Source organism: Tamandua tetradactyla, chromosome 15 (genome assembly GCF_023851605.1).
Source record: "Tamandua tetradactyla isolate mTamTet1 chromosome 15, mTamTet1.pri, whole genome shotgun sequence".
Taxonomy (NCBI): Eukaryota; Metazoa; Chordata; class Mammalia; order Pilosa; family Myrmecophagidae; genus Tamandua; species Tamandua tetradactyla.
This window is the reverse complement of record NC_135341.1, coordinates 37,526,552-37,549,157: the sequence shown is the minus strand read 5'-3', so window position 1 is coordinate 37,549,157 and position 22,606 is coordinate 37,526,552. Positions and strand designations below refer to the sequence as shown.

The following is a 22,606-nucleotide window of genomic DNA, read 5'->3' as shown; positions in this document are numbered from 1 at the left end:
GACATCAGAAAATAAAACACAACTGCACTTCCACCAAAAATAAACTAAAAACAAACCCATAAAACAAAACAATTGCACAGTCTTACCAGGGCTTGAAAACTGAGGGTGTGAGGTGCTGGGCTGAGGGCCAAGAGGAGGAGGAGGAGGAGCAGGGAAAACACCAAGTGAGTGGGAGGGGCAGGGCTCCCGGATGGCTGCTGGGACCCACAACCCATCGCATCTCCCCAGCATGGCACTGTGTGCCCTACTGCTGCTGGGGGCTCACCTTTGTATTGAGGAGTGAATTTGCGCATCTCTGCTGGGAGAGTTTCGTAGAATTGGTGCTCCCTTGGGACCAGGGGCTTGCACAGGGTTGTCTCATTGAAGTGGAGCACGCAGGAGTGCCCCCCAACCTGATGGACAAAGGGTTCCAGCAGGACGCCCTTGGCACGGGGCTCCACGTCCATGGCCCTGAAAGCTGGGCTCATCCTCTGGGAGCAGGCAGCACGGGGAAAATGAAGTCGGCGGGGTCCAGTGGCCAGTGCGTCCTCTGCCTGTCGTCTGTGCGTCAGTCTGTTTGGCCTTGGATCCTCAGCTTCTGTGGGCCAGGATGCTCTGCAAAAAACAAACACAATAACAAGGGGATGGTTGAAAGTCTGGGAACTGCCTTAGAGCTGCTGGCCCTCCCCCTCAGGCAGGAAATCAGTCTGAGCTCACGTGGGGCTGCACTCCGCCTCCTCCAGCAGAGAGACTAGCAGCGTGAGCTCACATGGGGCGGGGTCAGACTGAGATAGGTAGGGCCTGGGTTCCAGGGGACCCAAAACAGTCAGTGCCCCACCACGAAAGCTTTAGAAAGCTACCCTCCCTAGCAGGCAAATCACAAAGCAGCATCAAGTACAAATCACAATTTTAAACTTAATACTCAATTATTATCTTACCATTTCCTAATAAGACTGTCGTGCTTAACGTAAACGATGCCCAAGTCTCTCCCTTATGCTTAAAAAAAATGCATTTAAACATAGGAAAAATCTGTTTACCCATCATCTAGGGTATCTAAGGCCAAAGAAAAGCACCATTAACCTTATTAGCAATGGAGCTTGGGCCCAGCTTTAATGATTAACATCTGTATCTAAAAACTGATCGAGGCTGGCTAACAGTTTTAAAAGATACACCATGTTCTAGGTCACTGACTATTTTTAATCGGTTCTATCCTGATCTCCAAAAGCTGGGGAGATCAGCTTTAAAACCAAAGTTATGCTCCTGGGGTAATCAGGGTTCACTGACTCCCAGGTCTTAGATCTGATTGCCCATCATATTAGAGTCCCAAGTTGGACCTTGGCAAAGCAAACCTCTGCCCGCACATCTGTTAATCATTTCAAGACATGTTAAAGCTAATTCTATTTTCTGCTTATAATTTATAGGAATGGTTAGGTTACATAGTCTCTACTAACACTACTACAGGGCTTGTGCTACATTTTAATGGATTTACACAAGGTTCTTACTGAGGACTCCTCTAGTTTCCAAGACACCAACTGAGACAATGATGGTGATGGGTCTAGAGGCTGGAGATGCATTCACTGCCCTCTACTGTAGGAAAAGCATCTATTTAGGTGCCAGACTCCTTACAGGAATTTATCTCACTTGGTCCTCACCACACTTTCTATGAGGCAGACACTACTCTCCCTCCTGCAAACAATGAAGCTGAGATTTAAGGAAGTGAGGAAACTCGTCAGGGCAGAAACAATATGCTAACACCCCAGATCCCAAGTCACCCCAGTCTGTAAATGTCAAGCCCCCGCCCTGCTCCTGATCCTAGGGCCCCAACGTCTCTGGCACCTTGACCTTCTACAGCACACCTACTCTGCACACGGGACCAGTTAGCTTGTCCCACGAAAGTACTTTCATCACATACTTATGCTTCCTATTTAAAAGGTAGCCTCTTTTTTAAAGAGTTTAAACTGGTGTTAATCTCTTCTTTTCAAAGAGAATCTGATTAGGAGTCATTAAGTTTTCCTACATGCAAAGAACTGAGAGGACTAAAAGTCCTGATTACTTGCCTGGCACCATGTTCTCATCACCACAGAGGTCCTCAGGAGGGCATGTGCTGAGGAGACACCTCAAGACACAACACAGGCAATTAACTGGCTGTACGGACTACATTCCAGTCATTCTAGACCCTATCCAGAAGGTGGAGCTCCGAGATACTTAGCCACATTAGTCACTTCTGTAGCTCTATAGAGAAGAGTTGATTCTAGCCTACAGAAAAGACCTCCTGAGTAAGAGAAATACCAAAGAAAAGCTACCGATTCAGTCTGCCTACCAGTACCAAAGCACAAGTCAGGTAGAACAATTATTAAATTGTGAAAGCGCAAGAAGTTCCCCATGGGCCAGGTTTTAGAAACATATTCCAAAGCTTTCATAAAAGTATAAAACTGCTTTTGCTATCACAGCAATGCTAACAAAGATGTACATCCTTTTCCAATTTTGCTCAAGATTCCTCAAATGTATTCAAATTAAATGGAAAAATACCTCTCCAGGAATCTTTCTTATCGGTCCCCACAGCCAATGAAAACATCTAAAACAGAACAAAAACTAGTCCTTTATACCTAAATGGCAGCTCTCTTAAGTGTAGTTCATGGATTTGACTGGAGGCTGAATTGCCCCACAAGGGTTTCTGCCTCCTATTCCCAGGTCCCCACCTGTATTCATTAGATGCTTGGGTGTGTTGTGGCATCTTGCCATCCCAGCACCCAACTGTGGTAGTCCATAGGATGTTGCTCCCCAGGGAAGAACAATCATCTTGGGCATATGGATAGGAAAAATAAGGTTCATTCTTACCTGTGTCAAGACTGATGACAGAGGAAAACCCTCAAAGTGAGGAGAAATTAGAGAGACAACTGATTAGCCTGTAGTTAAGTGTAACAGGCAAGATGAATCAGATTCTAGCCCTAGTTCTGCTAGTTTTCTGTTTTTTAATATGGGAAAAGAGGCTTGGAGCAGACCTTTACTCTTTGGGTTGTATAACCAGATTAGCAAATGATAAGCAATAAGTCATTTTTAACCAACTAAGACAAAATAGAAAATCAGTGCACTGCACGTAAGTAAGGTAATATCTTGTTTTTTGATCTTTTTTGTTTAATTATGCTCAATCTCTCAGTATGAAGAAAAATATGACTTTACCATATAATATACTTCTCAGTTTTTAGGGTTGCAGGCAAAATACTGTGAAAGATTGTTCTAGGGTTTCTTTCAGACCCCATCCTTGTAGGAAAATGAAACATCACCTTCCCTAGGATTAAACAGCAGATCAGTTTACTCCCCAGGGGCCTTAACAAGAGCAGGAGGAAAAAAAGTCCAACCCCAAGGCACCTGCTGCCTCTGTTCTACCTGCCACTCTCTTTCTCTCTGTGGCACATGTATGCAGTGGGATTTCGGAATGACAGAGGTCTAAGGCCCAGTTCCTTAGGAATCCAGGAATATTAATGACTACTGTGGAGCCCATGCAATTTGCTGACCATGAACAGGGAGACAGGGAATAACTACAAAATAATGACTTCCGACTTATCATTTATTTTACCCTTCCACTTTGCCTCACATTTCTTCAAGAAACTGAGAACAACTGCTAAGAAATGTAGAACTTATATAGATCATCCATCCCAGGCCATAGCTTTCTTTAATAATTCATCCCCCCATATCAATTAAATTGGGTTAAGGATTTGCTGGAAACAAGGCTTCAGCATTCTTAACCTTTTAGGTACTACAATAAAACAGCCATGGCTCATGATAACCCCTGGACTTTTTAGCCTCGTTACTGAGAATTTAGTTGAGCCTTTAAGTTAGGCTACAAATTGGATCCCCTGGGGCCACTTACTCTGTCACAGGGGATGAGGCACACTAACCTGATGGTAGAAAAACAACTCCCACCACCTGTACCTCCTGAGAGCCACCACTCAGCACCTGAACACTTCTATACCTATGACCTATGGCCACACCACTGGGGTCAATCACCCAAGTTGTCAGGGCTCCTGTGGCCATCCACACAACTTCTCTGAGCAAGCTTTTCTTTCCAGTGAAATGCCCACACGCTTTCCTCTCCAGGGAGCTCTTCTGCCAGCACTGCCAATGGAGAAAGTGGCTAGCAACACCTCTGGCTTAGGAAGGGACAGATATGTGAGGAGAAGGGTGCATGCCGTGCCTGTTCTAGTTCTGGGTACCATAACGTTTCTCACCAACCAACAAAAGAAAAAACTTATGTGTACAAAAAGCCCTCATCTGGAAAACGCCTAAATGTCCAAAACTGGAGAAAAAAATAAATATAATATAGTACCTCTAGCTGATACAATTGTAAAGTGAAATTAAAGAAAAAATAAAAACATTTATAACACCAAAAATATTAAATACTTAGGGAAAAATTTAGCAAAATAAGTGCAAACCCACAAAACATTGCTGAGAGACATTACAGAAGACCTAAATAAATGGAGCAATAAGATAGACTGTGTTCACATATCAGAAGACTTAATATTAAGATGTCAATTCTCCCAAAACTAATCTATAAATCAAAATCCTAGCAGGTTTTTGGCACAAATTGACAAGCTGATTCTAAAATATATATAGAAATGCAAAGGACCCATCAGAACAATCAACCCAATTTTTTAAAAGAAGAACAAAAGTTGGAGGAGGCACCCTACTGATTCCAAGACTTAACAATGCTAAGTAATTAAGACAGTGCAGCTTAGCACAAGAATAGACAGATAATGAAGCAAAACAGAGTTCAAAAATAAACCCACACCTATTTGATCAATTAATTTTGGGGGTGGTGGTGGTGCAGAGTCTGGGAATGATCATTTATTTTTTGACTAAGGCTTTTAGTGGGTTGAACAGTGCCACCCAAAATTCATTTCTACTGGGAATCTAAGAATAAAGTCTTTGCAGATATAATCATCCTGGATTTATGGGAGGTCCTAAATCCAATGACTATACAAGAAGAGAGGACACAGAAAGAAGGCCATGTATAAATGCAAGCAGAGACGGGAGTTACGCTGCTTCCAGCCAAGGAACACAGGGCTACCACAAGCTGGAAGAGGTAAGGAGGAATTCTTCCTTAAGCCTTCAGAGGGAGTATGGCCCTATGACACTTCAATTTCAGACTTCTAGCCTCCAGAAATTTAAGACGATAAACTTCTGTTGTTTTAAGCCACCTAGTTTATAGTAATTTGTTCTCGCAGCCCTAATAAATTAATACAGGTGCCAAGGCAATTCAATGAGGAAACAGTTCTTTTTAACAAATGATATTGGAACAATTTATATCCATATAACAACAACAAAAGTTAATGCCGACTCTCACTTCATACCTGCTAGTAAAAGTAACTTGAATTGTAAGACCTAAATGTAAAAGTTCAAACTATAAAAAGCTTCTAAAAGAAAACAGAAAAAAAGTTTTATAACCCTGGTTTAGGCAAAGATTTCTTAAGACACAAAAAACAAAATCCATAAAAGATGGATTTCATCAAAAGTAAAGACTTGGCTCTTCAAAAGAAAATGTTAAAAAAAGGAAAATGTACACCAGAGACTGGGAGAAAATATTTGTTAAAATATCTGAGTGCCTGCCATGCAAAAAAAAAAAAATCTGACTGAGGGCTTGTATTAAGAGTATATAAAAATTCAACTCAATAAGAAGACAATCAAATCAACTCAATAAAAAAAAAATGGGCAAAAAACACACACAGACATCCGACCAAAGAAGGTATTTCAATGACCATGAAAAAGTAAAAAAGCAAATGAAAAGATGCTTAACACATTAGTCACTAGGGAACTGCAAATTAAAAGCATTTAAAATACCACTAAACACCCAGCAGGATAGATAAATTAAAAAGACTCACAATAGCAAGTGCTGATATGGAGAAACTGGAACACTCATTCACTGCTAGTAGAAAAACAAAAATGGATTCAGTCACTTTGGAAAACAGTTGGGAAATTTCTTACAAAGTTAAACATACATTTACTAATATGATCCAGTGTGCTAGATTGAAAGGATGTATGGACCCTACAAAAGCCATGTTTTAATCAAAATTCCATTTCATAAAGGCAGAATAATCCCTGTTCAATACTGTATGTTTGAAACTGTAATCAGATCATCTCCCTGGAGATGTGATTTAATCAAGAGTGGTCATTAAACTGGATTAGTTGATGACATGTCTCCACCCATTTGGGTAGGTCTTGATAAGTTTCTGGGGTCCAATAAAAGAAGAAACATTTTGCAGAATGAAGGAGATTCGGAAAGAGAATGCTGCAGTACCACAAAGCAGAGAGTCCAATCAGCCAGCGCTTTGGAGATGAAGACGAAAACACGTACCGAGGTGCTTCATGAAACAGGAAGCCAGGAGAGAAAGCTAGCAGATGATGCTGTGCTCGCCATGTGTCCTTCCAGCTGAGGGAGAAACCATGACTGTGTTCACCATGTGCCTTCTCAGATGAGAGAGAAACCCTGAACTTCATCAGCCTTCTTGAACCAAGGTATCTTTCCCTGGATGCCTTTGATTGGACACTTCTATAGACTTGTTTTTTTTTTAATTTTTTTAAATACAAAAAAACCACCATTAAATGCAAACATTCCTATTTTGATCATTCCGTTCTACATATATAATCAGCAATTCACAATATCATCATACAGTTGCATATTCATCATTATGATCATTTCTTAGAACATTTGCATCAATTCAGAAAAAGAAATAAAAAGACAACAGAAAAAGAAATAAAAAGAAAACAGAAAAAAAAATCATACATATCAACCCCTTACCCTTCCCCTTCACTGATCACGAGCATTTCAAACTAAATTTATTTTAACATTTGTTCCCCCTATTATCCATTTTTATTCCATATGTTCTACTCATCTGTTGACAAGGCACACAAAAGGAGCATCAGACACAAGGTTTTCACAATCACACAGTCACATTGTGAAAGCTGCATCATCATTCAATCATCAAGAAACATGGCTATGGAATACAGCTCTACATTTGCAGGCAGTTCCCTCCAGCCTCTCCATTACATCTTGAATAATAAGATATCTACTTAATGTGTAAGAATAACCTCCAGGACAACCTCCCGACTCTGGAATCTCTCAGCCATCGACACTTTGTCTCATTTCACTCTTTCCCCTTTTGGTCGAGAAGGTTTTCTCAATCCCTTGATGCTAAATCTCAGCCCATTCTAGGGTTTTTCTCAATCCCTTGATGCTGAGTCTCAGCTCATTCTAGGATTTCTGTCCCACGTTGCCAGGAAGGTCCACACCCCTGGAAGTCATATCCCACGCAGACGGAGGTAGGGAGGGTTTGTTTGTCGTGTTGGCTGGAGAGAGAGGCCACAACTGAACAACAAAAGAGACTCTCTTGGGGGTGACTCTTAGGTCTAAATTTTAAGTAGGCTTGACCTATCCTCTGTGGGGTTAAGTTTCATATGAACAAACCCCAAGACTGGGGGCTCAGCCTACAGCTTTGGTTGTCCACACTGCTTATGAGAATATCAAGAATTCAACTTGGAGAAGTTGAATTTCTCCCCGTTCTCACCATTCCCCGAAGGGGACTTTGCAAATACTTTTCCACTCACTGACCAAATCACTCTGGGATTCATCGGGGCATCACTCTGGACAAACCAACAAAATCTCATGTCCTACCCAAGATTCCAAGTACTTATGGTGTTCAATCAAGCTATCTACATAAGTTATATTAGGTCAAAATATAAATTTTGTACCAAATTAACATTTTTTGCTTTAGTCTCACACATAAGGTGAAATTTTAAAATATTAATTACCATCTGTTTTCAGCACCCTGCAGTAATGACATTCCTTTGTTCTTTCTCATGCAAAAACATTTTTCAAATTTGTACATTTAATCACTATCATTATACACTCTAGGCATTCCTAGATTATACCATCTCAATCTTTATCGTCTATTTTTCTTCCTGATTTCATTTATGCCCCCAGCCCTCCTCTCTCTATCATTCTCACATGCAGCTTCATTCAATGTTTTAACATAATTGTATTACAGTTAGGTAGTATTGTGCTGTCCATTTCTGAGTTTTTATATTCAGTCCTGTTGCACAATCTGTATCCCTTCAGCTCCAATTACCCAATATCTTACTCTATTTCTATCTCCTGATGGTCTTCTGTTACCAATGAAATATTCCAAGTTTATTCACTAATGTCAGTTCATATCAGTGAGACCATACAGTATTTGTCCTTTTGTTTTTGGCTAATCTCACTCAGCATAATGTCCTCAAGGTCCATTCATGTTGTTACATAGTTCATAACTATTCTGTCTTAAAGCTGCATAATATTCCATTGTATGTATATACCACAGTTTGTTTAGCCATTCATCTGTTGATGGACATTTTGGCTATTTCCATCTCTTAGCAATTGTAAATAATGCTGCTATAAACATTGGCGTGCAAATGTCTGTTTGTGTCTTTGCCCTTATGTCCTCTGAGTAGATACCTAGTAATGGTATTGCCGGGTCATATGGCAATTCTATATTCTGCTTTTTGAGGAACCGCCAAACTGCCTTCCACAGTGGTTGCACCATTTGACATTCCCACCAACAGTGGATAAGTGTGCCTCTTTCTCCACATCCTCTCCAGCACTTGTCATTTTCTGCTTTGTTGATCATGGCCATTCTGGTGGATGTGAGATGATATCTCATTGTAGTTTTGATTTGCATTTCTCTAATGGAACCTCATTTTTTGAGTGTGAAACTATGGTTGAGAAAGCCCTCTGGCGCTGGAGCAGCCCAAACTGAAAGCGGAACTCAGGGTTCGAAGCAAGGAACCGTGGTGGTGGACTCCTTTAACAGGAGGGGTTAAGGTAGAACAAGGCAGCTCAAGAGACTGGGGACACAGCATCCTAGGGCAAGCCTGAACAAGGCAGCAGCAGCCCACAAACCCAAACCTTTAAGAGTAAGCCCAGAAACCGAGTGGGCACATTCTTACAAATTATGTTTAGACACACCAACACTACAGCTTCCTGGTGTTCTGCTTCCTGGTCTTTAATGCATTCACTGAAAGAAAATTTTTACTCTTCCTGAGGCTTGGGATTGGACAACAAATTTTAAAAACACGTATAGTGTCCTAAGCAAGAGAATATGGAAAAAACAAATGACACTAAATGATCTTCCATTTTGACTAATTATGAATCTCAGTTAAGAACATTCGCAAGAAGACAAGAAAAACCCACGGTGCAAAGAAAGCTTTGAGTTCTCCAAGACAGACATAAGGGGCTCAGGCTGATTCTGGCTGCCCAGAGGGGCTTTTGACAGCAGGTACTAGGGCTCTGAACCTAGGTCACAGGGTTTCAAGAAAACCCAAAACCTTTCTTCTTCAGTCCAGAGTAGAATGAGATACTTTTGATCAACTCACAGAGCAGCTAGCAATGAAAAAGAAAACACAGGTGAAGGGCACAGGATTCCATGAACCACAGCTGTAGGTAATACCATTTTTACTTTTTGTGGGTAGGACACTGTAGGGGAGACCATATCACTTCCACAATAGCTACGTTTCACTAACATTTAAAATGAAGGCACTACATTTCTGTTGTGACCACATGTTATTCTCCTACCTGTTCTGACCCGAAGATCACATTCAGGAGGAACCTCTCTAGCATTCTGGCCTGAAGTAAGTGGCATTTTAGAAACATAAAAAATAAAAACTCTTGTTACTAGAATGCAACTTTTGGTCATCATATTCTGATAATGCTAGTAAAGTCAATGGGAGAGGTGTTATCTACTTGCCTTCTGTAGTTAATTCTTATAAGACCAAATTAACCTAACTTCAGTTAAAAGAGAATTTTATTAATGAAAATTTACATTAAAAAAAAATCTTGGAAAAGAGTAGAAAAAATATCTGAAAACAGAAACCTGAATCCAAGGTGCACCTAAGCAGGATGTGGGCCTTGGTCCAGGGTCCAGAAATTTGCTGAATTAGCAGACCCACTCCCCAACTGCCCATGTGGAAAATGGCAATCTCCTGTGGTCTCCCTGGCCACAGTGCAACCACCTGCAGAGTGTACCTCCACAAATGACAGCAGGGTCAGTTGGGCAGCACTGGCCTGCTCCCTTTCTCCACCCTGGGGGTTGGGTAACAGGGGGACTGGTTCCAAGTGGAAGCCATGTGTCTTGGTCCCCAGGCTCTGCTTTAAAACCTCTAACAGGGTGTGGTGGTATCCTTTAAAACATGCCAGGATGAAAGGACTTTTAGAAAGACCGATGAGGTAGTGTAGAGAGGGATAAAATGGGGACAGGAGGACCCTAGAAGCAGAGAGCAGTCAGAAGGATCGGGCATGAGGCAACAGCAAGACAGTGGTGATACAGTCCATATATTTAGAAAAGAGCCTCACTGATAATGCTAAACCCAATTGTTAAACCTTAAAACTTTGACAATTTGTAGCTACCTGGACATCTGCTGAATTAATATTTGTGCTTTTCCCTATATTTGAAAGATTAAAAATTACAAGGTAATAAAAATTAAAGGAACAAAAGTAGAAGGTTTTAAGGCATAGGGTAGCCTTCCCCTTGGCCACTACTGGGGATTGAATCATGCCCTCTACTAAAGGCATGTTCAGGTCCAGAATCCCCAGTTTGTGGGAGTGAACCCATTTGTATGTAGGATCATTAAAGATGTTATTAGTTAAGGTGTACCCAAAGTTATTGAGTGTGGGCCTTAATCTAATATGTCTGAAGTCCTTATGGGAAAAGGAAATGGACCCAGGAGAAGACACCATGGGGAGCAAGAACCTGAAAGTTAACGTGACCTGGAAGAGAAAGGAGAAAATGGGACCATGTGAAAGAAAAGCCAAGGACCAAGGACTGCCAGCACCTACCCCCCAAAACACCAGTCTTTGCAGAAAAGGCATCGCCCTACTGACACCTTGATTTTGGACTTCTCCTAGATTAAAAACTGGGAGCCAATAAATTCCTACTGTTTAAACCAATTTACTACATGGTACTTACTTTAGCAGCTAAGAAAATAAAATAGCCATCAACCTCCTCTTCAAAAAAAGAATTCATAAACATGAATCCCAAAAGAACAGTGGTAATGGCTCCTATTAAAGGTCAGGAAGATGTCAAACAAAGACCTTCAGCAAATACTGGGGCTGCCATCAAAGGAAAAGCAGCAACAGGAGCTTTTTTTTGTTTTGTTTTGTGTCAAATTCACCCCTCAGAACAAATGGAGGAACAGCTTAATGCGGACATTTACAAAATCTCTGATGTTTTTGGGGTACTCTTAATGACTTCATTGTGAACAGCAAAATAGACTCAGAGACACACCCAAGAGCCTATGACTAGTTTCAAGGCTAGTTTAAGATAGTCACAGTGATCACTTGATGAATCAGGTGTAGATAAGGAAATATTACACAGATTCTGAAATTATTCCTGGAAATACGACCGAACAACTTCAAATGAAGATGACTTCAAAAAGTAATGCAATTACAATAGCAACTAAAAGAATAAACTATCCAGGAATAAATATAACCATGAATGTAAGGAATTGCACACAGAAAACTAAAATATTGCTAGAAGAAATCAAAGAAGACCTAAATAAATGGAAGGACATCCTGTATTCACTGACTGGACCAAGGACTGCCAGCACCTACCTAATGGTAGTTCATCAGTGGGATTCGTGGTAGATGGGAAAAACTACCTTTATTCCTCCTCCTAAAAACACCTCCCTCCTGCCTTGTTTTGAACTTTAAAAAAAAATGAATCATACCATTAAAAAAAAGAAAGTAGATCCCTACCTTACGACATATACAGAAATTAATAAAAATGGACCAAAGACCTAAATATAAGAACTAAAACTATAAAAATCCTAGAAGAAAACATAAGGGAACATCTTTAGGTCCATGTATTAAACAATGGTTTCTTAGACTTCACACAGAAAAGCATAAGTAACAAAACAGAAAAACAGAAAAATAGGACTTCATCCAATTAAAAAGTTTTGTGTGTCAAAGAACATTGTCAAGAAAGTGAAAGAACAACCTAAACAATGGAACAAAATATCTGGAAACCACACAACTGATAAGGGTTTAATATTCAGAACTTCTATAATCCAACAATAAAAATACAAACAACTCAATTTAAAAATGGGCACCAATTATAAAATAGCAAAAGATATGAATAGACATTTTTCAAAAGAGGAAATACAAATGGCTAAAAAGCACATGAAAAGAGTTCATCTTCACGCAAATCAAAACCACAATGAAATCACATCTCATACCTATACAAACAGCTGTCATTAAACAAACAGGAAACTACAAATATTGGAGTGGATGTGGAGAAACTGGAACACTTATCCACTGCTGGTGGGAATGTATAATGGTATTGCCACTATGGAAGACAGTTTGGTAGCTCCTTACAAAACTAAATATTGAGCTGCTCCATGACCTGGCAATTTCATTACTCAGTATATACTCAGATCTAAACGCAATGACATGAACAGACATATGCACACTGATGTTCACAGTGGCATTATTTATAACTGCCAAAAGATGTAAACAATCCAAGTGTCCATCAACAGATGAGTGAATAAAAAAATGTGGTTTTTGGCTAGGTTGTTTCCACGGAGATGTGACCTTGCCCATTCAAGATGGGTCTTAATCCACTTACTGGACTCCTTTAAGAAGGAGACATTTTGGAGAAAGCAGAGATGCTTGGAGAAGGAGGACACCCCAGAAGATGCTAACCTCAGAGATGAAATCTGGAATTTGCCCTGAAAAAGCTAAAAGAGGACTCACAGACACTTAAAGAGAAAAATCCCTCAGAGATGTTATGAGAAGACCTGCAGGACACACAGAGCAAGCCACTGGAATCAGAAGCTGAAAACAATGAACCAGAAGCAAGGACCAGCAGATGTCAGCCATGTGCCTTTTCAGCTGCTGATGATGTTTCAGATGCTGGCAGCCTTTCCTCAGAGTCCAGGGATCATCTTGCTGATGTCTTAATTCAGATAGTTTTCTGGCCTTAAAGAACTATAAATTTGTAATCCAATAAATCCCATTTGTTTTAGCTCATCTGTTTCTTGTATATTGCATTCTGGGAGTTTTAGCAAACCAAAACACATGTTCCTTATCATCATATATATAAATATGATTCATTTTTGTTAGTTGTCTTTGTATCTTGTGACCTTGCTAAACTCATTTCTTAGTACTAGGAGACTTTTTCATAGATTATTTTTAGATCCTATGTAGACATTCATGCCATCTGCAAATAAAGATAGTTGAATTTATTCCTTTCCATTAAAAAAAAATGTGGTATATACATACAATGGAATATTATGCAGCAGTAAGAAGGAATGAAGTCCTGAAGCAACATGACAATATGTTTGAACCTTGAGGACACAATGCTGAGTGAGGTAAGCCAGATACAAAAGGATAGACACTGTATGACTTCACTAATACAAATCCCCTAGAAAATGTAAACTCAAGAGTCTTAAAATGTTGAATACAGGGGACCTAGAGATAGAAGCTAGAGAAGGGGGAGCAGTTACCTAATATGTGCAGACTTGTAAACCAGTTGAACTTAAGTCTACGGGAATGGGTAAAGGTGATGGTAGTTCAATAGCAGGATTATAAGAAATAGTGCCATATTGAAGGTGAATATGATTGAAAGGGGTTGCTTAAAATCTTGTATCTCACCAATTAGTGCCACAAATATTAAAAAGTTTTTGCATGAACTACTTCAAAGGTGTGACATTTGTACAAAAAGTTAATAGAGCGGTAGATGGGAAAAACTACCTATTGCATGCTATGGACTATATTTAACAAGAACACCTCACTAGTACCACAATACTAAGGGTAAACAACTGGGGTAAGGGGTAAGAGTTATGGGGTGTTTTGGGTTTTCTTTTGTGTGGGTGTGTCTGTTACTTTCCTCTTCGGAGCAATGAAAATAGTCTAAAATTGAGAGTGATGGTGATTGTACAATTAAGTGAAGATACCGTAAAACACTGTTTATTTTGGATAGAATGGATGTTATGTGAATGTATCTCAACAAAATCTTCAGATTCAAAATAAATAAATATATTTTTTTAAATGGGTAAAGGACTTCAGTAGACATTTCTCTGAAAAAGATACACAAATAGCTAATACGCACCTGAAAAGAAGCTCAACATCATTAGCCATTAGGGAAATGCAAATTAAAACTACAATGAAATACCACTTCACACCCAGTAGGATGGTTAATTTAAAAAATTAAAAATAAGTGATAAAAACCAAAAATACACACTCAATAATAATAATAAGTTTGGTGAAAATGTGAAGAAATAGGAACCTTTGTACATCACCAGTGGGTATGCAAAAAAGATGCAGTTGCTGTGGAAAACAGTTTGGTGGTTCCTCAGAAGGTTAAGTATATAATTATATGTCCCAACAATCCTATTTCTAGGCAGGGATTTGAACAGATATTTGCACACCAATGTTCACAGCAGCATTATTCACAATAGTCAAAAGGCAGAAGCAACTCAAGTGTCTAGCCACAGATGAATGAATAAACAAAATGTGATATATACATAAAATAGAATAATATTCACTCATAAAAAGAAAGGTCTAATACATGCAACAACATGGATAAACCTTGAAAACATTAGGCAGAGTGAAATAAGCCATACACAAGAAGACAGATATTGTATGATCTCACTTATATTAAGTAATTTGAATATGCAAATTCATAATGAGAAATTATAATACAGGTTATGAGGGGTAGGGGTAGGAGTGGGGAAAGGGCACTTAATGCTTAACTTGGTACAGAATTTCTGTTTGGGGTGTTGGAAAAGTCTTGATAAAAATGGCATTGTTGGTAGCACAACACTGTGAATGTAATTAAAACCACTGAAGTGTATATTTGAAAGTAGTTAAAATGGAAAATTTTAGGTTGTATGCATGTCAACACAATACAATTTTTTAAAAAGACTTATTAAACTGTACAACACATTGAAGGCAAGATGGCAGCTTAGCGAGGTGTAGGATTTAGCTCGTCCTCCAGAGCAGCTAGTAAATAGCCAGGAACAGTACAGAACAACTGTTGGGGCCACTTCAGTGACTGGACACACAACATACCCCAGTCTGGACTAGCTGGACCAGCTGCAAGCCTCCCCAGAACCGTGAGTTCCCCAAGCCATGGTGGCCGATGCCCCTCCTCCACAGGCTGCTTGCCAGAGAGGAAAGGAAAGGGACTTTACTAGCAGCAGGGGCTAAGCACAACAAAACTCCAAATGTGGGGCGGGCCACGGTGGCTCAGCAGGCAAGAATGCTCGCCTGCCATGCCAGAGGACCCCCCCGGTGCCTGCCCATGTAAAATAAAATAAAATAAAATAAAAAATGAAAAAAAAAAAAACAAAAAACTCCAAATGTGGAATTAATTAACAAATTCTGACTACTAAAAATAGGCCCCCAGCTCAGGTGAACCTCAAGTAGAAGCAGAGGTTGTTGGTTTTTGTCCCAGCGCCGAGGGTGTAGGGCTGACAGAAAAAGAAAAAAGAGGAGAAATAGAAAAATCAAAATAGACCTACAACAAATAAAAGAGATTGAGTTAGTAAAGCAAACACACACACACACACACACACACACACACAAAAGCCCAGGCCTGAATGGCTTCACTGGTAAATTCTATTGCATATTAAAAGAAGAATGAATACCAGTTCTTCACAAAGACTTCCGAAAAATAGAACAGGAAAGAATACTTCCTAATTCATTTATATGAGGGCAGTATTACCCTGATACCAAAACCAGTCAAAGGCATCATAAGAAAACTATAAATGGATATCCCTCCCAAACATGCAAAAATCCTTAAGAAAATATGAGGAAAGTGAATCCAGGTATTTCAAAAGGAATATATACCATGACAAATGGATTTATTGCAAGAATGCAAGGATGGTTTAACATCTGAAAATTGTTTAACACAATATACTACATGTGGTGGTTTAGAATTATGTATCCTCTAACCCAGAAAAAAACATGTTCTTAAATGTAATCCATTCCTGGGCATGTGGACCCTTGTAAATAGGACTTTTTGATGAGGTTACTAGTGCAACCCAGGATGGGTCTTTACCATTACTGAAGGCTTTATAAGGAAGGTAATAGAAAAAAGCCATAGAGGGAGCAGCCAAAAGCTGAAAAGTCAACAGAACCCAGAAGAGAAGCCAAGGACTAGGGGTCACTGGCAGCTAGTGCCAGAATGCCAGTCTTTGAGAAGAAAGTATTGCCTTGAGGACAATATTTTCTTCTCAAAGTATTCTCCTAGCCTTAAAAGCATGAGCCAATAAACTCCCATTGTTTAAGCTAACCCACTGCATTGTATTTGCTTCAACAATGAGGAAACTAAAACACCATATCAACAGAATAAAGGACAAAACCACAGGATCATCAATAGAGGCAGTTAAAACATTTTGACAAATTCAACACTCCTTCATGATAAAAAACACTCAACAAATTAAGAATAGAAAGGAACTTCCTCAACCTGATAAAGGCTATCTACCAAAAAGCATTACACTTAAAGATGAAAGACTGAATGGTTTCCCCCCACCATCAGGAACAAGGATGTGCATTTTCACCACCAATATTTAACACTGCAGGGTCTAGCCAGGGAAATTAGGCAGGAAAATGAAATAAAAGACAACCAGACTGGGAAGAAAGAAGTAAACTATCTCCACAGATAATATCTTGAATACAGGAAATCCTTAGGACTCCAATGTCCTAAAGTAGCTAGAAGGAAAAACTTGAAATTGTAGAACAGTAACCCATACCTAACTGTGAAATCTGTACTATAAGTACTTGTTACAATGTACTTTGAAATTTATTGTTTTTTTGTATATATGTTATATTTTGCAGTAAAAAATGCTTTAAAAAATAAAAAAAATAATACACATCTAACCTGAATCTGGTGTCAGGGAAGATCTGATTTGTGTTCCTCTGTTAGGATGCACTCTCCCTAAAGACTTCATGTTTACAGTATTTCTGCCTCAGTGAACTTAAGCGTAAAGAAAAAGTTAATATTAACTGGTGGAAAACCACTGTGGGAGTTGTCTTCAGCCTGGAGGATAAAACACAAAATCTCTACACAGTAGTATATTTATGTAAATGTAGTAAGAATAAAAGTGATGTTCAAGCAGAAAAATTAGGAAAATTATTAGAACTAAGAAACAAGTTCAGAAAGACTGCCACATACAATATCAATACAGAAAAACCAACTGTGTTTCTATACACATGTAATGAACAACCCAAAAATGAAATGAAGAAAAACAGTTCCATTTACAATAACATCAAAAAATGATAAAATACTTAGGACTAAATTTAACAACGTAAGTAAAGAGCTTATACTCTGAAAACTATAAAACACTTCTGAAAGAAATTAAAGAAGCCCTGAATAAATGCAGCCATCCCATCCATGTTCGTGGATCAGAATACTAAATATTGTTAAGATTGCAATACTCCCCAAATGGACTTAAAATTCAACACTATCCCTTATAAGAATACTAGCTTGACTTCTTTATTGAAATTAACTAGCTTGGAAAATAACAAATTTGGAGGACTCACACTTCCCAATTTCAAAACTTACTCAAAGCAGTAGTGTTCGAGATAGTATGGTCCTGGAATAAATACAGCCATGTAATTCAATGGAGCAGAATTGAGAATCCAGAAATAAATTCTCACATTTATGATCTATTGATTTTCAAAAAGAGAATCAAGTCAATATAATAGAGAAAGAAGAGTTTTTTCCAACAAATAGTGCTGGGACAACTTCACTGAAAGAAGCCAGCCACAAAGACTATACGATTCCATTTATATGAAGTGCCCAAAATAGGCAAATCTATAGAGAAAAAAAAAGTAAATTAGTGGTTGTTTAGAGCTGAAATTAACTAGCTTGGAAAAGAACAAATTTGGAGGGCTCACACATCCCAATTTCAAAACTTACTCAAAGCAGTAGTGTTCAAGATAGTATGGTCCTGGCATAAATACAGACATGTAATTCACCAAGGGGATCAAGGAGTGGGGAAAAATAATTACTAAAGCAGTAATGGGTTTCTTCTTGAGGTGATGAAATGTTTTCAAATTGTGATGGTGGTTGCACAAATCTGTAAATATATTTAAAAACCACTGGTATGGTTTAAATGGGTAAATTGTAATGGTATGTGAATTATAGCTCAATAAAGGTGTTAAATCAACAGAAAGACAACCCAGTTTAAAAATATTGGAATATTTAAATATTTAAAAGTATTTTTCCAAAGACAATATATAAATGGCCAATAAGCAAAGGAAAAGATGCTCAACATCATCAGTTGTCAGTGAAATGCAAATCAAAAACACAAGAGATTCTATTTCATACCCACTTGGATTGCTAGAATAAAAAAGATAAGCAATAAGGGTTAAGAGAATGTGGAGAAACCGGAATCCTCATACGCTTCTGGTGGGAATGTGAAGTGGTGCAGCTGCTTTGGAATAGTCTTCAGGCAGTTCCTCAGATGATTAATCATAGAATTACCAAACGACCCTGCAATTCCACTCCAAGACATATATTCCCCCAAATTAAAATATGTCCTTATAAAAACTTGTATATGAATCTTTATATCAACATTATTCATAACAGCCTAAAAGTGGAAACGACTCAAATGTCCACCAACTGACGTTTAAGTAAAATGTGGTAAATCCACACAATGGAATATTATTCAGCAATGAAAAAGAAAAGAATCACTGATACATGCTACAACATGAATAAACCTGAAACATTATACTAAATGAAAGAAGCCAGTCACAAAAGACTATATATTATGTGATTCCATTTATATGAAATGTCCATAATAGACAAAGAAGTGGTTGCCTTGGAGAGGGGGTACAGAAACTGATTGCTAATGGCTACAGGATTTGTTTTGGAGATAAAAATTTTTAAATTTAAAATTTTTGGTGATGGCTACATAACTTTGTGCATATGTTAAAAATCACTGAACTGTATAGTATGTGAATTATATCTCAATGAAGTCGTTACAGAAAAAAATTCAACATAGTAAAAGGATTACACTGCAGAATTCACCAACCAGCTTAAGGTAAGGGTCCAGTAACAGTATCACAGTTCCAATACTGTGAGGTAAGGATGATACACTCAAAAGAGTATCAGATGCCTCCAAATGTGGCTGCTATGGGGACAGCAAAGACACATGCAGGCAAGTTAGAATAAAACTAATTTGTGAAACATGGGAAAAAGCATAATTTTTAAGGAATACATTATTTTAGATAATATTTAAAGACAGTCAATCCTCATTATTCCCAGATTCTACATTTGCAAATTTGCCTACTTCCTAAAGTTTATTTGTAACCCCAAATTCTATACTTGCGGCTTCTTCGTAGCCATTTGTAATCTTGCGCAAAAATGGGAAAAAATTTGAGACACCCTATGCAGCAAGTTCCCAGATGAGTTAGAACAAAGTGACACTCTGTCTTCTTGTTTCAGCTCTTATACTTTTCATGGTATATTTAGTGCTGCATTTTTTTACATTTTTGTGCTTTTGTGTGTGTGTGTGTATGTGATCTCACCGTTGAAGATGGCTCCCAAGCATAGTGCTGAAATGCTGTGTAGTGTTAAGTGAAAGCAGGCAGAGATGTGCCTTATGAAAAATATACACAAACCAACTATATATAGGAAATAGTGTCTTTAAATAGAAAAACACAGCTATGTAAAGATTGGCTGATAAAAATGTTGTGACAAGAGGTTCTTAGGAACCTAATCCTGCAGTTTCCATAAGGGCTAATTCAGTATTATCTAACATAAAACCTAACCACCATGAATAACAAGAACTTACTATATGTATGTGCAATTAAAAATAATAAATATTATGAGAAATCTGACTTTCATCTATATCCCTTTTATTACTCAAGTTATAAAAAAAAATTTTTAAATCTTCTCCTTAGGAAACTGGGGACTGCCTTATTTTGGGCATAAATGGTACTTTACCTATGCTCAGTGCCTTTGTCTTCATCTGTAGATACAGAACAGTGTCATAGAGCTGCCATGACATAGAAACAAGATTAAATACTTAGCCTACTCCCTGGTTCACCTGCTAAGTATTCCCCAAATGTGAGCTGTCCTCCTCAGTCTGTTTCTCAGTTCTTCCAAGGAATCCAATAGGAGACAGGTCAGAGAGTAGACTTGACTGTATAAGGTGGGTCCCAGGGAGGAGGGCCTATTAAGCTTGTTCTTGTGGAAGAAGGATAAGGAAAAGACACTTCAATGCCAGGCAGAGGAAAGAAGTGCCATGGGATATGCTGCTTAGCCCTTAAAATTTGCGATTTTTTTTTTAATGATTACAAGTGTGATAAAATGGCCACCATTATTAATTTGAGGTCTCTTTAATCCTCCAGATTTTCTTCCATGCACTTTCCATGCTTTACATAAACAGGACTGGCCTGTAGATGTTGTTTTACCATTTTTCCAGTAAACTATATGTCTTGGACATCCTTCCACATCCTAAATATAATTCTTTTTAAAGTTTGCATAATATTCACACATAAACATAATGTATTTATCATGTTCCCTATTGACAGTCACTTGTGCTATTTGTCTTGCACAATTGCAGAAGTGTTTCTAAAAGAACAGTTTCTAGAATTGCTGGGACAAAACATATATGTATTAAAAAGGCCGTACCCATGTTCACTTTAACCTGTAATATATGTAAAGCCATTGAAGATTCTGAAGCAGGATGGTGATGTTTTATGTTAGGAAAATTAACCAGACACAAAGAAAAGAAAAAACCTGGTTTCATGAAGGTCCAGCAGGTCACTGCTGTAGTGACCTGGTGTAGGGACAGTGGAGGCTTCTGTGCCTGATTACTTTATATAAGGAGAAAACGAAGAAATATAATTCCTGCCCATATTAGAAGAACCTAACTTTACATTAGGTGAAAAAGGGAGCTGTGAGATATGACCATTTTTTTTAACTTTTTAAGAAAAACTGCAAGTGCTCTAGAAAGCTAACAAGCTTCTTTGTTGGTTTCATGCCCTAGAAATGTTTCAGGTAACTTAACTGGCTCATTAATTTATAATATAGGTTATTTGAAGATGTCAAAAACAAAGATGGAAGGGGAGAAGGCAACACTGTCCTCACTGCGAAGGAAGATGATCACAGGGGTGGGGATGTGTGCTCTTTGACAGTTGGCCTTCTAGTCCCAGAGCCAAGACACGGGGGCTACTGTTTCCAGATGTTTTTCCCATCTGCAATGACCTCTTTAACGTCAACTCCCCCACTAACTGGCACATCTGGCAGGATGCAGGGCTTCCTGCATTCTCCTCTGAGTTCAACCCACTGGGGGTACTCGTCCACACATGGAATTAAAGAAGGAAAAGGAGGAGGGCAGAGAAATAGGACTTGGTAGATGTCTAGATACAGGGCACTGTTCTTAACCTTTGAAGGGGAGTGACACTGACCCACTGGAGAATGTGAGACAGCTGTGGACCATTCCAGAAAAATATACATCCCAAAGGAACTCTGCATACTTCTCAAGTCACAACAAAAGTGTTTTGTTTGTAAAGTCATGAATAGCTTAGAAGAAGAGAGACTGAGTTGAGCTGAAGACAACAGGATGGTCAAGCACTCAAGAAGAAATGTTCAGCAAGACAGCAGGGAGCAGTGGGGCTGGGAGCAGTGGGACTGGAACTTGAGAGAACAGAAAATGAAAACAGATCTGGCAATCACCTACAAAAAAAAGACAAAAGACACCCCAAGAATAATGTCAAAGAATTCACAATTTGGGGCTCATGTCTGAATAAGCCTTGACAGTTCCTTTTCCACATTATCACTTAAAAGACAAAGAACACAGGATAGATCCCTTCAAATTTGACCACTGAAATCAAAAGGTCTCAAGCACAGGGAGTAATTAACAAAAGAAAAGAGATGGGAAACTACAGGACTGCCCTTCCCAAATGACCCGGAGAAATACGATCCCACAAAGACCGGAGAAATACGATCCCACAAAGACAAATAAATTACAAGAAAACAGAGTAAGCGAGCACATACAAATTGAAAAAGATAAAAGAGTGCAATGTGCACCACCTTATTTGGATCTTGATTTGAACATACTAACTGTTAAAAAAAATTATGATTAGACAATCAGGGACATTTGAAAATGCTTTAAGAAATTAAGGAATTATCATTGTTTTGTAGATAGAATAATAGTAATGCAGATATTGTCGTTAGCCTAGCTCCTTGTCTTTTACAGACATACACTGAAATATTTAGGATAAAATCACATTTCTGGAATATGCTTCAAAAAATAATACAACTTCTTTGGTTTTGATTTTGTTGTAAAGGGGGACTGGCCGGGAGTTAGTAACTGCTGATGCTGGTGACAGCGACCAGATGCAAACCAACTGTGCATCACCTTGGGAGACTATCTTTTCCTTCAAACCCTGAGGTGGAAACTAAATTTCAATTTGGGGGGAAAGTACTTTCCCTTGTCACAAGTATACTATAAAGTACTACTACTACTTGTTATTTTTATTACATGTGCATATAAGCAAAACATAATTTTTAAAAACAAAATCATTCTATAAAATATAATGACATAAGTCACCATCTGCTTACTTCCTACTACGCAAAAATGA

General features: G+C 38.6%; 1 protein-coding gene across 8 annotated transcripts in view; it reads right to left on the bottom strand.

The window, feature by feature from the left end:
• IP6K2 (inositol hexakisphosphate kinase 2) overlaps window positions 1–22,606 on the bottom strand; it is a 31,332-nt gene that overhangs the window by 6,879 nt on the left and 1,847 nt on the right. For 2 of the 8 annotated variants that reach the window (XM_077129392.1, XM_077129386.1), the window contains one exon: window positions 266–594. In XM_077129392.1, the coding sequence (XP_076985507.1) occupies window positions 266–467 (202 nt within the window). In that variant the 5' untranslated portion in view covers window positions 468–594. Of the gene's footprint in view, window positions 1–265; window positions 595–5,858; window positions 5,903–6,274; window positions 6,302–6,331; window positions 6,407–16,889; window positions 22,036–22,606 lie in introns of those variants that run through there. The other 6 variants (XM_077129388.1, XM_077129387.1, XM_077129389.1 and 3 more) reach the window with 6 other exon arrangements.